This window comes from Phoenix dactylifera, unplaced genomic scaffold, assembly GCF_009389715.1.
Source record: "Phoenix dactylifera cultivar Barhee BC4 unplaced genomic scaffold, palm_55x_up_171113_PBpolish2nd_filt_p 000090F, whole genome shotgun sequence".
In the NCBI taxonomy this organism is placed as follows: domain Eukaryota; kingdom Viridiplantae; phylum Streptophyta; class Magnoliopsida; order Arecales; family Arecaceae; genus Phoenix; species Phoenix dactylifera.
The window spans coordinates 1,346,751-1,362,668 of NW_024067679.1; the positions used below are offsets into that span (position 1 = coordinate 1,346,751).

Genomic DNA, 15,918 nt, shown 5'->3' on the forward strand with positions numbered 1-15,918 from the left:
AACAGCTGAAGGGGACTGTTGTCGGCTTTTTGGTAGACCTGAGGATGACTTAAAAAGGGTGTCGTTGTCAAGATCTTAACCAACAAACAAATATTTTTTTATTACTCTTACCATCCTCGATTCGATGAATAGTGGTTGTAGGAGGTCGATCCACAGGGAGGCGATTTGAGCATGCAAATAAAGAATAGAAACTCCATTAAGATTCATGACAATATATTTTTTTTCTTTTTCTTTTTTAAAAAATAATTCCTTGAGCATATTTGATTAATCTCTAACCAACCAGAGCTAGTTTTCTAAGAGAGAGAAAAAAAAAACTCAACAAAGAAAATATGCAATTGAATTCTTAAGCAAGGGTCAACTCTTGCAGAGTGGGAGTCGACTCATGCTAAGTGGAAGTCGACTCTTCAAGATAGAAAGTAAATGAAAACTGAAAATCGAACACCAGAAAAACTCGGAGTCGGCTCGTACTAAGTAGGGGTCGACTCTTGCAGAGTAGAAGTCGACTCTTCAAAACGGAAAGTGAATGAAAACTGAACACCAGAGAAAGAGAAGAAAAATTTGAAAGTTATCTAAAGATGAGGATTCTAGAACGCATAAAATAAAGTGCAAAAATTAAACTGTAACTTAGAATCCATATTGCATAAAAAGAAATTTATGGATTGCATAAAAGGACAAGTACGAAAATTGGAAAACAGAGCATCCTCAGTTCCCCTCTTCTTTTTTTCTTTTTTTTTTTTCTTTGAATCACAGAGCTCTCTCCCCCTTCATTTTCTTTTGTTTCCTTCTTTCAAAAAAAACAGAGTATGGCTCTATTTTCTTTCTTCGGATCTCCCCTCCCCCTTCTTTGGCCCAACCGAGCACTCCTTATATAGCTCGCCCCCACCCCTTGAAGCCGACTGAGGATCGAAACGGTCGCAGGATCGCTGGGCACTGATCACGGAAGAGGATCCCTCCTGGATGGCGAGAAACGCAAGGGAGGCGATGATGCTCGTGGGAAGATTTTTGAAATGGGGGGAAAGAGGCGGACGCGGGGGAGGCGATGATGCACATCCCAGCTAGGACGCTTCGCGGATGAAGAGGACGGCCGTGGGATCGTTGGGAGGATCGCACGTGAACAACTGGATCGATGGAGTTGGCCGCTGGATCGCTTGGAGGAAGACGTGGATCCGCCGTAGAGATGGCTGGGATCACGGGCTGGAGCGGCTTCTTGATTGCAGACGTTTGTGAATGCAGACGGAAGAAGAGACGGAGGCGGGGGTCATCCGGGATGCTGGGAATGGAAGGTAATCCGAAATGGTTGGATGCGGAATCACCGGAAGCTTCGTGGACACCGGATTGGAAGCAGGATCACGACTCGAAATGGATATGGGAGGCTGAAGAGCGCTGCGGGATACTCGGATGCAGGATCTGGAAAGCTCAGACGCGGCTGGAACGGGCGAAAGAAACTGCTGGGAGGAAGAGGAACAGTGAACATCAAAAAAACATTTCCGTAACACGGTTCATATAAACAGTGTTTTTACGTAACACTGTCCATATGAACAGTTTCATCTTAAACACTGTTTATATGAACAGTTCTTCACGGAACACTGTTTATATGAACAGTAATTTCAGCAATGAATAGTAATTTCAGCTATTGTTCATGGGATTGGAGGTTAAAAAAGTCTTTTCTTTTGTGATGAAGTGAGAGTGGTGCAAAGAGATGGGATCCATGGCTGAAATATGCCTGATCGCAATTGGTTTAGATGAACTTCTGTCCATAACAATAAGGACGAATCGTGATGATGCAGTGGAAAGATAGGGAGTGATCCAAGTTTTAGGTAGGCTTGGCCCGGAAGGACCTTCAATTACAATAAGGAAACCAAAATAAAGAAATACATCTTTTTAAGAGTTATATGCAGGAGAACTTTAGAAAATTAGGCCCAAAAAAATGCTAGAATGTGCACAAATGTGTACTTAACAGGGACGGTGACGGAACTCGTGGCCACGGCTCTGTGGTCGGTGGCGACAACCGGCGGCCGATCACGGCGGCGGATGGCCCCTTCCTGTGTGCGGTGGCCGGCGGCTGCTATGGCAGGTTCGAGAGACAGAGCCGAAAGAAGAGAGGCGATGCTCCTTCTCTTTTTGGCAACGGGAGTTGCGCGTGGCCTGTCAACACGCTCCGGCGTCCGTGGTGCTCGGGGTGCAGCGTAGATCTCGTGCGCCCACCGGAATCTTGAAATTCGGCGCTGCTCCGCCATCACCAGGGTGGAGCTTCTGTGGGCCGACGTTCTCCGGCAGAAATCAGTGGTGCGGCGGCATTGTGAGGTGGTTCGGGGAATGGATCTCGGCACTGAGAAGCACAGGGGTGGGCCGAGAGCACAGCGACGGGGAAGGGCAAATCATGAAGGGGTTGTTCCTTCCTATGAGGTCTGAAAAGAGAGGCATGGAAAGGGGTCTCTTTCCGACCCATGACAGCCCAGAAAAGAGAAATGGTTTTGGCACAGGGGCAAAACCAGAAGCTCTGATACCAAGTTGATGTAGAACTGATCACGGGAGAGGTGGCTGCAGTGGTGACGATGAGTTGATGTAGATTCGGTCACAGGAGAGGTGGCTGCAGCGGTGATGATTTACTCTTGGGATGACTGTCGTGGCTTTAAAATAGGAAACAGAGGAAGAGGGAGGAAGAACAGGAGGAGAAGAAGAGAGGAAGAGCAGCAGAGAGGAGGAGAAGAGGGAGAAGAAGAGAGGAGGAAAAGAGAGACAGGAAGCAGGGAGGTGGGGGAGGAAACCTTTAATCCTTGATTAAAACCCTAATCATAAAAATAATCTCCTATATATGGGGCCCAAATAAACACAATTAACTTAACACCCCCTTATACAGAAATAATTTCTAATAAGTCCAAAAATAACACAGATAAGTCCTAAAATGCAAACAAGCCCAGAAATAAAATAAAATAAATATGTCAAATAAGATGGTGGACTAGGCGGAGAAATAATTAGCTCTGATGTCCCCATCACCATCACTATTTTATAGACGGACCATATCATTTAATAAGGGGTCTTCAAAAAATTTATAATTTGGATCATTACAGAATCACAATTTCAAAGATCTAATCATCCATTGATGATGGATATTTGGAGACTCGAATCGAGTATCACTTCATGTCCTATAATGTATATTTTTTGGAAAGCCAGCAAAGCTGCTGATTGGGTGGATTTCGATGCGGTAGATTATACTAGCTCGAAGCTATGGGAGAACTCTTTTACTTTGCTCGAACATCTTCGGTGCGTCCTGGTGACTACACGACTAGATATATTTACTCAAGAGTTTTGTAAGGTTGTTGATCCAACAAAAAAAAATTAAAAATATTTTTATATAGATAAGTGGATGCAATTAATCTAATAAAATTGGAAGGTTGTGATCCCTCCTCCACCAAAATTTATTAATACTTTTATATGCACTGTAGATATAGATGGATAAGGTCAAATATGTCACTAGAACCGTGACGCTTTGCTTTTACGTTAGTAGACTGACTAAATATATAAAATATAGGTGGAGATAGGTGAGGAAGGCAAGGTTGTGTTTTTTGCGGGAACCATATACGCATGCATATAATCTGAGATGCAAGATAAGAGAAAGCATAAAAAGTGAACAGCATCCAAAGAAGCGAAACGCACCTCCAAATGCGCTCCCTTCTCGCCACCGCCTCCTCTCCACTCTCGCCGCCGCTTCCACCAGGACTCGAGACTCTACCATCGTCGGACTCCGACCACCACCACCCCTCCTCCACCAGCCTCCTCATCATCGCTGCCATCCTCTTCTTCGTCTTCGTCGCCTCTGCCGCCGTCCACCTCTTCCTCCACTTCCTCTCCCGCTCCTCCTCCTCCTCGTCCTCCTCCTCCTCCTCATCATCATCATCATTATCACCGTCCGATCAAGATTGTAGCGGCCTTATTGACTCCCTCCCGCCCTTCTCCCTCGCTGCCGGCGCCCCCGAGTTCTCCCCAGACTGCGCCGTCTGCCTCTCCCGCCTCCGCCCCGACGACGATCTTCGCCTCCTCCCCGCCTGCCACCACGCCTTCCACTCCACCTGCATTGCTTCCTGGCTCCGCTCCAACCCCTCCTGCCCTCTCTGCCGCTCCGAAATCCTTCTTCCCCCTCCCCCTCTCCCGCCGCCGCCATCCGCCGCCTCCACAACCGCCGTCGGCCGCGACGACCACCCTGCGCCCGCACCCCCGCTTTCCGCGCGTCCGTCGTCTCTGGGGCCATCCGTCGAGCAACTGGAGGGCGCTAAGGCGCCTGCGGAGGCGGCGCCGGCGGGGGCGGAGACAGCGGAGCCAGCCGGAGCAGCGGGGAGGGGGTGGTTGAAGGAGTACGTGGACCGGCTGGCATCGTCGGCGTCGACATCCTTCTCGTCGCTCCGCTTCTCGTCGACGGGGAGCCGCCGCTTCGGCGGCGGGGGAGAGAGTTGGGATCTCGAGGGGGATGCGGAGACGAGCGGCGGGGGCGGTCGCTCCGCCTCCTACCGGTGGTCGACAGGGGCACATGCGTAAATAAATGCAACTGTGAGGGCCAGATGTTATCGTCCTGCTAATTTGTAATCTATAGTCCATAGCCAAGCTACTACACCGAAGTATAAATTTCATGAGCTATCTTTTTTAAATAACTCTCCTGGTGTGTGGTTAGTAGCAGGAAAGAGTAAAGTAGAGCAAATACTCCATGCAGTCTTAATCATTCAAATGCAAAAATTGAAGCATCACCTCCCTTGGGATTGATAAATGACTCTCCTAATTTGTAAATTGCCATTTATTATTTAGTTTGCTTCTATATACTTGCCCCCTTTTTGAGAGAGAAACAAAGGAGAAAATATCCCATTAAGTCCTAATCATCCGAATGCGAAGCATCACGTGCATCTCCATGTTATAAATATCATGTACAATGGCAAAGATGATGCATGAGTGTACATAAGGTGTTGGAATAACTTTTTAGAAGTGCTACTTTTTTTTTTTCTCTTTTTTTTTGGTTAAAATGGGTATTTTATACATCACGAGTATGGATACACCCAATAAAATCAGCAAACAATAAATCACGAAGTGTCCGGAGCATCGCCCCCTCCCTGCCGCCTCGTTGGCTTCTGATAAATTTAGTGGAGCAATAATTTTTTCCTTCTCAAGGCTTTTTTTTTTTCTTCTTCTTGTTGAGAGGTATATAAATAACAAGATAGAAGGGCAGAGCTAGGTGGCAATGCTAGTTGGAATTGAGTAATGTTACTGACTTAAACATTTTCTTGCGGTTAGGAACTGGCTTGTCAAGTCCATGGATGGTGCAAGTAACGCATGCACTAGAAATTAATCACATTAGGTGAATAAGAGCATGCATTTTGATGTGTGATATTCAGTAGATGATTCATTGAATTAAATATTGAAGGGTCCAACATGAGATAGTCGGAAGAAGTTTTAGGTCGTGAGATAATTTAGCTGTAATCAAACGTAGCTAGCCTCAGTTAGAAGGCGTTGTATTACATTTCTACAATTCTCAATTTCTCTAACGCTAGAAAAATTCCCAGCTAATTATGAGCTAATTAATAATTCATGGCATTTCACTTGCAGACATGCTGCCTGTTGAGGCCATATTTGGCATGCATATATCTAGCTAGTGCTACAAAAGCAAATCTAACATTTTCAAATAGAGTAATTTCTATACTCCCATGCTTCATGCAAGCGTCTCACATGTCTAAAGGGAGGGAAATAGCAATGAGGATTGGTTGGAAAACCATGCTAAGACAGCAGAGTAGAACTTTGAACGGGATCTTAGTGGGTATACAATGCATGGTATATACAAACAGCTAGCTAGCTACAGGTGAAGGCTAGTGATCAGAAATCAATCCATCTCTCCTGAATTATCGTGACAAGTTATCATCAACTTCCAAACCTAAGCATGTGGTGGGAAACATACATGCATGCTGGGCTGCACACATGTCCATTTCTGATATAAGAGAGATTAGGTTATGGTCTTGGGAGCAAATGGTACCTGGTTCCCTCTAGTTCAGCTGCCACCTTTCATGGGGACTGTCGGCCTGGGTTGGGTGGAAGGCCAAGCAAACTGGTAACCTACCAATGGCAGCAGGTGGACTTCTTTTAACTAATGGATGCCTTCTCTAAGCAGGCAGCTCGGAATAGCTTCGAATGCGTGCTTGTTTCTTATTTACGAGAGTAAAACGAAGAAACTGGACTCGTGGATGAGTTTTGAATAATAATATAAAGCAATCCACAGAAACTTCGGACCACCGTTGAACGATCAGGTTTGATGACGATTGATGTGAGACTTAAGTCTGCGAGAAAACACTTTTTTAGCTTCCTAAGTACGTAGCTCAACAACAATAACAACAATAAAAGGGTTTGGTGTTCTGCTAACATCTCGAGAAATTATACTGTACATTAGGTACACGATGCACATAAGTTGTCATGGTGCACCTCTATATGGTGCATATGCTGCAGAATATAATTTCTTTCCATGTACATAGCTCATGTCGAAGAAATAGTCGTAGCGACTTCCTAAAAGAAGTCCCTTAGTTAGATCGTCTGTGTTTGATTCCTTGATAATTCAAAATGGTATATCTATATAATATATTATACTATTTTTTTCTTGATAATTATGGGGGAAAGATCTCATTACAAGGAGTCAAAATTATATCTAGTGATGAAATTATAATAGTTTTATTCTAGTACAAATATATATTTTTAGTTTCTTTTTAGAGTGCCCCCTATTGAGAAAAACCGAAGTGTGATCTCTAGTTAGTACATGAAGTATGAAATATTTGATTAAGGAGACATGAATAACTTCTTATTCAATCCAAACTATCTTTTTTTAACTAGGGGTGGCAAAATATGACCCGACCCGTCAATCCGACCCGTGTTCGACCCGCCATAAACAGGTTTGGGTTTGGCCTAAACGGGTTCGGGTCGTAAACAGTTTGATCCGTTTAACCTATTTATTAATTGGGTCGGATACGGATTTTAGATATCTGACCTGTTTAACCGTTTAACCCGTTTATAATTTTAGATTTTTTTTTTCAATTTTGTTTGCTTGCTTGCTTGCTGGGAGCCTGACAAGGTGGGACAATTAGCCCGACCACAGTCCACAGAGTCATAGGCAGGGAGACGGAGATAAACGGGCAGCCCTTAGAAAAATCCTTTACCCAATCCCCTCACGGCTTACCCTCACTCCCACAACCCTTCTCCCCCTCCCTCCCTCCCGTTCTCAAAAATCCAAGAGCATCAAGGAAGAAGAGGTAAGAGTTCCTTTCCTTTTTGTCTTTCGTTTAACCCATTTTTTTGTTCTTGTTTGCTGGAGGGCCCGAAGCTCCATCTCCATGGCGGAAAATCTCCACCACCTCCGAGCCCCACCTCCGCCGCAAGCAGTGGAAGATCTTCTCCTCCTTAGTCGGCGATCACCCCCGCCACCCCCTACCATCCCATCACCATCCTCGGCCCCGACAACCCCCGCGACGCCCCCGGATGCCGACGACCCCCGCGACGCCCCCGAACGCCGACGACCCCCGTGACGCCCCCGGACGCTGCCGATCGGAAATCGAGCGGCGGCAAGGGCTAGGGTTAGGGTTTCAGGCCCTCCCCTCTCTCCACTCTCCTTCTTCGGCGATGGGAAGGTACGATTTCTTCGTCTTCTTCCATGGGGGTGGGGGTTTGCGGAAGGATGGGATCGTGGGAGGAAGACAGTAGGGCCGGATGCGACTGCGAGTGAAATTTTGAATAGGTGGTTCTCCACCACAGAAGGATTTGATATTTGGAAGGAAGATATTAGGGCACCATTAGGGCCTGCTGTGAGCCTGTGATGCTATCCCAAATTATTTTTTTTTAATTAAACGGATTAAACGGGTCGGGTTGGGTTACCCGTTTAATAAATAGGTCAGATTCAGGTTGTAATTTTCTGACCTGTTTATTAAATAGGTCGGGTTCAGGTCCACAATTTTTTGACCTGATCTACATCTGACCCGACCCGACCCGATTGCCACCCCTATTTTTAACTAATCAGTATTCATCGAGAATAATTGCCTACACTATGTGCACCCTGTGGCTGTGCACGCAGCCAATAATGGCTGCTAGTTTCTATTGGTCCTATTCATCGAGAGCGCATCTTGATGCACCACTATAGGAACTAGTGTTTGTAATTGACTATGTGCACATCCATGCTGGTGCATGTAGTGTAGGCAATATTTCTTATATTCATTAGTGCCCATATCACCTTTTATCCCCACAACTGAGCCATGACATAAACGCCTAACCAATGGATCCATCCTAATGTGAAGCCCTCCATCTCTGTTCTGATCATTCCATCCTCCTCCCTTTATCTCCTCTCGTCATCTTCCCTCCCACTAGACTAGATTTTATTAACTAGAGATGCAAATATTATTCTATGTTATCTTCTATTATCTTATTAATTATAGTTTTCATTTTTATTTCTTTTGCTTTATATTTTCAATGTCTTTTATCTTATTTCATTTTTCTTATAATATTTTTTTTCCATAATTTTACTTTTGTATATATGTTATGCTTGTATGTGTACTTTTGCGTACTTCTGGTATTTGTATGTATTCAACAACAATTACCATGCATGAGGGCAACTTTTTGTCCATTCAATCTATCGACAATTAGCATGATCATGCATCTTTATATATAGGAAGATTGGTCCATCTTACTTCACTGTGCTACGGCACACCATCAAGTAAGATAAAACATGGTAGATTAGAAACCCAAGTTAATCTTGGGATCCTTTACTTACTCGTCATATTTGATCTTTTTTCAAAATCTTTCTTGAGTTCTCACCAAACTTGGCTTAATCTAATTAAGTAAATCAGACTCTAGGTATATAGATTGGTTCATGGGGGTTGGCATAAGTATTATTGGATTAGTCTTGTGGTCCGGCTTGGATCCAACTCTAGTGGGGTTTTAGTGTGGTTGGCTCCTAGAGCTAACCCTAGGTAGAAGACCACAATTAGGAACCCAATGACAGATAGCAACATACCTAGGGCTTCCCAGGTGGCCACCACATGCTAGGGTTCAACCCTAGTGGGTCGCCAACATGTAGGACTTCTTAGGATGATGTCACCATGATCTAAGCTTTCCACCCTGGGACTAACCCCTCCTATTATAAATAGGAGAGGAGGAGAAGTAGAGTTTGAGAGGGAATGAGTTTTCTCATATCACATAGAGAATTTAAGCAAGAGCTCTCCAATGCTATCCAAAATAAGAGAAACAAATAGAGAAGAAAGAAAGGAAAACAAGAGACTGTCGCATAATTCTTGGAGGGTTTGCAAGGTGCGAATACTCTGAGTGGTACCTAGAGAAGTCTTCATATATTTTCTTCAATCTTCTTGTGTTCTTAAATTATCTTACAGGCATTCATCTATCTTGCTATATTATTGTTTCACTGTTGTGACTCCAAGTCCAGCTCCGATGTCGGACTCCTCCAAATGTTCTTCTTTACCTCTTTATTGATGTCTTTCATACCATCGCCTTTCTCATATACCTCATCGCTTTATTGCCTTAATTTCTTCCAATAATGAATATATGACTTTTACCAGGGCAGTTAAGGAACTGTGTTGGTATAAGACCATGGATACTGAAATTAAAGCTCCTGAACTTAATAAAACTTGAACACCAACTCAATTACATCTAGTAAAATTCTTATCGGGTGAAAATTGGTTTACAAAATTAAATATAATTCAGATGGTTTTATTATGTGCTACAAGGCATGTCTGGTTGCTATAGGCTAAACACAAATGGAGAGTCTCGACTGCCATGAAAGCTTTGCTTGTTTTGCTGAGTTGGTGACAATTTAGATTTTATTGGCCCTTGCAGTGATTCATAATTGACCATTATATTTAAAAAATGTTAACAATGCTTTTTTTCGTGGTGTCCTACATGAGGAGGTTTATATGAAGCTCCCTCCTAATTTTTCTAGTTAGGAGATCGAGAATATCGTTTGTTGTTTAAAGAAATTTCTTTATGACTTGAAACAAGCTTCGCATAGTTGGTTCTCAAAATTTTCCACCGCTCTCCAATAAGCTGGAGTTTCACATAATCCAAAGAAGATTATTCCTTGTCCAGCCTCAAGCAAGGTACTTTTTTCATTGCTATGTTTATTTAATTTATGCTGATCACATTGTGCTTACAAGTAACAAACCTTACACCATATCTTAACTCAATCAATTTTCTCCTTCTTGATTTAATATCAAAGATCTGGGACCCTTAAAATATTTTTTAAGAATTGAAGTTGCTCAATCTTCTCTAGGCATTTCTCTCTACCTAAGATAATATACTCAAAATTCCCAAGGACATATATTTTCCACCTCATTATCCAATTATTGATATGGTTGAATGTACATCACAAAAACTTTGCCATTGAATGTATTTCTTTAATTATTTATTTTTATTCTCTTATTATCAATTAAATTAAATATAGTTATGGCAGCAAATTCTACCATATTTTGATATAAGTGGGACACTTTATTTAAACATGAAGTGATATATTACTTCATATTGACCAATTAAATTAATTATAGTTATATGGTTGTATTACATTTGTGAGATTAATATTATATCACAAAGATTCCTTTAATAGTTAATATAATAATATAAAAATAATCAAAATTATATTATGATAATAGTTATATATAATATTTATTAGTTGTTATGATATCCCATATTATAAAATGTATTTATTGCAATGTCATTATAACTATTATAATATTGTAACCTCATATAATATACCATTATGTACTAGTAATATAAGATATTATAAATGTTGACAATATATCATATACTCATATATCACATGCTTTGGAGTTTTAATAAATATAATTTAATAATTATCATTATAATAATCGAAAGTATTTTATGATTTTTTATTAATATATAATTATTATAAATATATTTAGTGAAAGATTTTGTATAACATAATAATGAACTACTTAATTCTAATATATCATTATATTCAATATTATAATCATATAGTATAATATATATAAATATTATAATTATTTTAGCTTATAATATAGCATTGTGATAATTATATATTATGCAATATTATATAACAACATCATAAAATATTTATATATAATTATAGTGTAACAATATATATATTAATTTTCTTATAATATTTCAATAATTGTGATTATTATGTAATTACTAGAACTATTAAATATTATATAAATATTATAGATATCAATAAATTATTATGATATGTATATATCAGTTATATGTTGTATGATATAATATATGAAAAAGGTTAGTAGTTGGTAATCAGCTGGTTGTGTAATAAACAAACAAATAATTCACTATTTCTAAGGCCAAACTTGTTGAGTCATTTAGAGGGTTACAACATATCTTACATTATACAACCAAACAGTTGCAAATGCATTTATCCTTGTTAGCAATAAAATTTCAAGTTTTGTTTCTTAGTTTGTTGACAAACTTATATATACTAAATAAAAGTTAAAAATAAAAGTAAGAATTTTCCACAGTATTATAAATAGGAAGAAGGATTTTTCAAGACTATTCAAGCTTGGGATGCTCTTAAAGATAAATCTTTGAATTACAATGAAATAGTAGAAAGAGAAAGGTGCAAAGAATTTCCCATATTTTTATACGTATACTAATGATAGGAGGACAAAGATATGGATTGATCTTACTGAAGTTGGGGATGCTATGCTTTGTGATAAGAAGAATATATGAACCTTTGTCTATCTCCTAAAAGAATCTAGTTAGTGAGAAAAGAAAATTGGACTATAAAGTTTGTTGGGGTTCTCTCTACACTGAAAATTATGAAGCTTTAAGTCATTTGTAAATCATATATTCTATGGAAGAAATTAGAGTGACTACTTTTAATTTTGGTGCTATTCTGGTGTTGGTAAAGCTTTGGAACTCAACGATCTTTCCTATTTTCTTTTCTAGCATGTTTGTGAAATAGTGAATGATGATTTGTAGCTGGTATTTGATATTTTGGTTTTTTTTTCTTATTGACTCTAAAGCTTTGGATTTCTCATATATTATTCTTATTCTTAAGTTAAAATATGCAGGTAGAATTATAGATTTCAGGTCCATCAGTTTGAAAATTTTGTCCATTAAATAATTTTCAAAGTATTACTTTACAAGCTTAAGAAATATTTGGATGGCTTGGTGGATTGTTCCCGACCTGCTTTCACTAATGGAAGAAATATACTTGAAGATTTTAACGTAGCTCAACCAATTATAATTTGGTAAAAATAGGAAAAAAATGGAATCCTTTGAAAATTAATTTTAAAAAGGCATATGATCGGGGGCTTTTGGTTTAATTTTATTTACAGTACTGGGGACTAGAGATTTGGTTAGGAATCTATTAGTTTGGAGAGAGGATGCTTATGCCAAGACAAGGTTGCAATGCTTTTAAACATTGTAACAACAAGAGGGATGATAATTTAAGTGAGGCTTAAGACAAGGAGACCCTCTATCTCTTCTATTTGTTGTTCCCATTGCTTCTCTAACATGATATATGCTACTACTAAGAATGGTTTGTCATTTTCTCTTGGGCCTGAACATGGATCAAAAGTAGTTTATATTCAGTTTGTATCCGATACAAATATTTGCCTAGAAGCAAATTAAGAATAATTTGTCAAATGGACTTTTGGTTCAAAGATAAATTAGTCTAAATCTTCTCCAACGTATATATGAGGTGTCAAATGTGCACTAGAGTATTTATCTTCTATCCTGAAACAAAAACAGCAATCTTTACCTATAACCTACTTAGATTTACCATTAAACCATAATAAGATACGAAAAAAATAATTATTAAAGATTGATGAACTAAATATGAAACTAGTTGGTCTCTTCCCGCACTACATTTGCAATTCAGTCTTTTATCATTCCAATGTGCTGGTATGATCATTGAGCACGGTATTGTCAGACCCTTATTCATATTGTTTCATGTTCTATTAGAACTCTAGATCATGTCAGACATTTTTTATGAAAATAATTATTTTCAAAATCCTTTTAAAGTACTTTGGGCCTTGGGACTTATATGTTTGACCATTTCTCTTTGCTCTAACATGAATACATAATAGTTTTCATATTCGACAAATTGATTCTTAGTCATAATCTGAATCTAGTAAACTATTATATTTTCTACCAAGGATAAAGTCGAGGGTATCATGGTCAACACACATGTTTGGCCATAAATTTATCAGCCTCCGGTGTTTTGTCTTTCAGGTTAAGAGATTACTTGTAGGCTTATACACCTGGTTCACACATCAACCCTTTAATAATGCTTTGTAAGATGGATTGCCAGTTGACCCTTTAGTGTCTAGCATACCTAGATGTCAGAGCAAGATCCAATTTCGTTGAAGAAGAAATTTCATGTCATCATTATTCACTTGGGTAGCTTTATAGGCATGATTCCCAACCTCATCTATAGTTGTTAGCAAATTTCATGTATCTAGATCTATCCAATCCACCTTGTGGATTTCCTTCATTTGGATAAATTTTTGTACTACCCGTGGACACTTTTCTAGCTCTATGACATATATACATCTATATGTGATCATGGTGAAGAAAGGATTCATTTATTAATCCAATAAATATTTACAATTATATGCAAATATCCTCTAAGGCATACACTAACATTCACTATCTCCTAAAATTGATTATGTACCTTTGCTGTATCGTGACCAAGGATTGCATGCATCAACTAGCTAATGTTGCTATACCTGAAATCCACTTGAATCACTCCAAATTTCACTAGAGCATATGCAGACTCCACCATATAAAAATATTCAAAGTAAACACAAAGAACATTCCAAAGAAACAAGCTCTTATTGGATTCAATTGAATATATAGAGGGTATTTATAAGTCCTAAAGCTTTTCCATTGAAGGAAATTCAATATCCATTAGAAGCTCACTCAAACTTGACTAATCTAGGCAAAAAAGATCTTAGAAAAAATCTTACTTAAAGATATCAACTAAAATTGTAACAAATAATTATAGAAGAAAGAAATAAGAAAAATTGACTAAAATATTAGAAAAATTATACATAAATTAATAGGCCATAGGATGATATTTTTGAGCTCCAATTTCGATAATTTAAGATGTGTCAGAAAGTTATGTTTCAATAAAATGGCCATAATTTTCTTTTTTGAGCTCCAATTTCGATAATTTAAGATGTGTCAGAAAGTTATGTGATATCCATGGCTCCAAATTGGTTGGATTGGACTAGGGCATACTAGACCTTGACTTGACCTGATTTCATATTCGGGTCATGATTTGAACCTGAACCCAACCCATTAGTTGATTAGGACATGTTGGGTTGGGTCACTAAAAAATATTTTAGACCCAACAAGTCAATCGAGTTAGGTTGGATAAGGATCAAGTACGTATGACTGCAAATCTGAAATGTTCGAATTTGGGTTAGATCGGATTTATAGTTTGAGTCAACGATCTAACTTGTTTTCATATCTAAAAAATAATAGTGTATAATTATATATAAAATCATAAGAAAATTAAATAAAACTAAAAAGAACCAACTTAAACTCGAATTTTCATTCTGAACTTTTAATTTCATCCAAGTAATTGATTATTCTTAAATTTACAAACTATGATTTTAAAAATATATTTATATACTTGAAAGAATTAGAATTAGAATGCACCAATACAAATGATGAAATATTTAGATATAATTTAAGTGAAAATAAATACGAGAAAATGTAGTTATTGAGATGAAAACAGGAATTAATTTAAATGAGAGTTCATTAGAAAAAATGATATGCAGAGTGAAGAAGAAGGAGGTTACATGACTCAGGCTTTTAGGTTGGGCTGATTGGTCAAGTTGGCCCCATTTCTTGTTGACCCAAATTAGACTCGAGTGATATAGAGGCCAGATCAGGTTGGATCAAGTTAAAAAACATATGACTCAGATCCAACTCAGAATTTAGATAGGTCTAATTTTTGAACCTGATGTCAACCAACAGGTCTTCAAAAATGGATCGGGCGAAGTCTATTCGAGTCAGAACTGGGTTGGGTCATGGGTTAGCTTGACCCACTTGTACCCCTAGTAATATTCTAAATAGTGGAGGTGGTCTACGCTTGAGATTTATCTTCTATTGACCACGATAATGCAGTTTTTGCAACTGATATGCTTTAGATTGCTGCTTGACCTATTATTGACTTACTTGGCAGAATACGAATATATTAGACGTTTGTGAGTCAAATAACACCTCATAACTTCCTTTTTTCTGACAATGTTGTATGGGTCTAGAGGTTGCTAGGGGGCTTTATGATAGTGAAGGTGAGAATTTGATCTCCAGTGTTATTAGTTTCTAAACATAATTTCCTATTCATCCATGACTTATTCTTCAGTCTTGGTGGTTTTCGATCCTTTATAATTTCAGTCCTTTAAGGTCTCATAGATTCTTAGGTGAGAGGGTCCAGGGTTGTCTAATCATAGGGTTGAGCATTTCTAGACTACATCAATTGGCTATAATTTTTGCTATCGTTGGCTACTATGGATCACGTCAGAAAAAATTAAAAGGCTATTTTGAACCTTACAACTAAAGATGGAATGCAACTCAAAATTGCATCCAGCTATATTTGTATGTAATTAAGTTGCATGTGGCCCAAACTAATGAAACACCTCCCTTACAAATTGTTCATTATTATAACCAAGATAACAGCTATTTTTGCTTAAATTTGTTGAATTAGGAAATCTAGAAATAGAAAAATTTCTATTATCATGTATTACTATTGTTTTTTTTTTTTTTTTTTGGTAAAACAGTCGTTCACGTTAATCTGGTGCGAGTGCAACCAACTGAGTCAAGATACAAAACATGGCATAAAGATGGGGGTACAGTCTCAGTTTATGTCCATTAGACCTCTCCAAAGTGATCGGCAGT

General features: G+C 38.7%; 1 protein-coding gene across 1 annotated transcript; it reads left to right on the forward strand.

Moving 5' to 3' along the window:
• Window positions 1–2,807: 2,807 nt before the first annotated feature.
• LOC103696193 (E3 ubiquitin-protein ligase ATL4-like) lies at window positions 2,808–4,807 on the forward strand. Its single transcript, XM_008777729.4, has one exon. The coding sequence runs from the start codon at window positions 3,664–3,666 to the stop codon at window positions 4,531–4,533; it is 870 nt and encodes a 289-aa protein (XP_008775951.2). The 5' UTR covers window positions 2,808–3,663; the 3' UTR covers window positions 4,534–4,807.
• The last annotated feature ends 11,111 nt before the right edge of the window (window positions 4,808–15,918 follow it).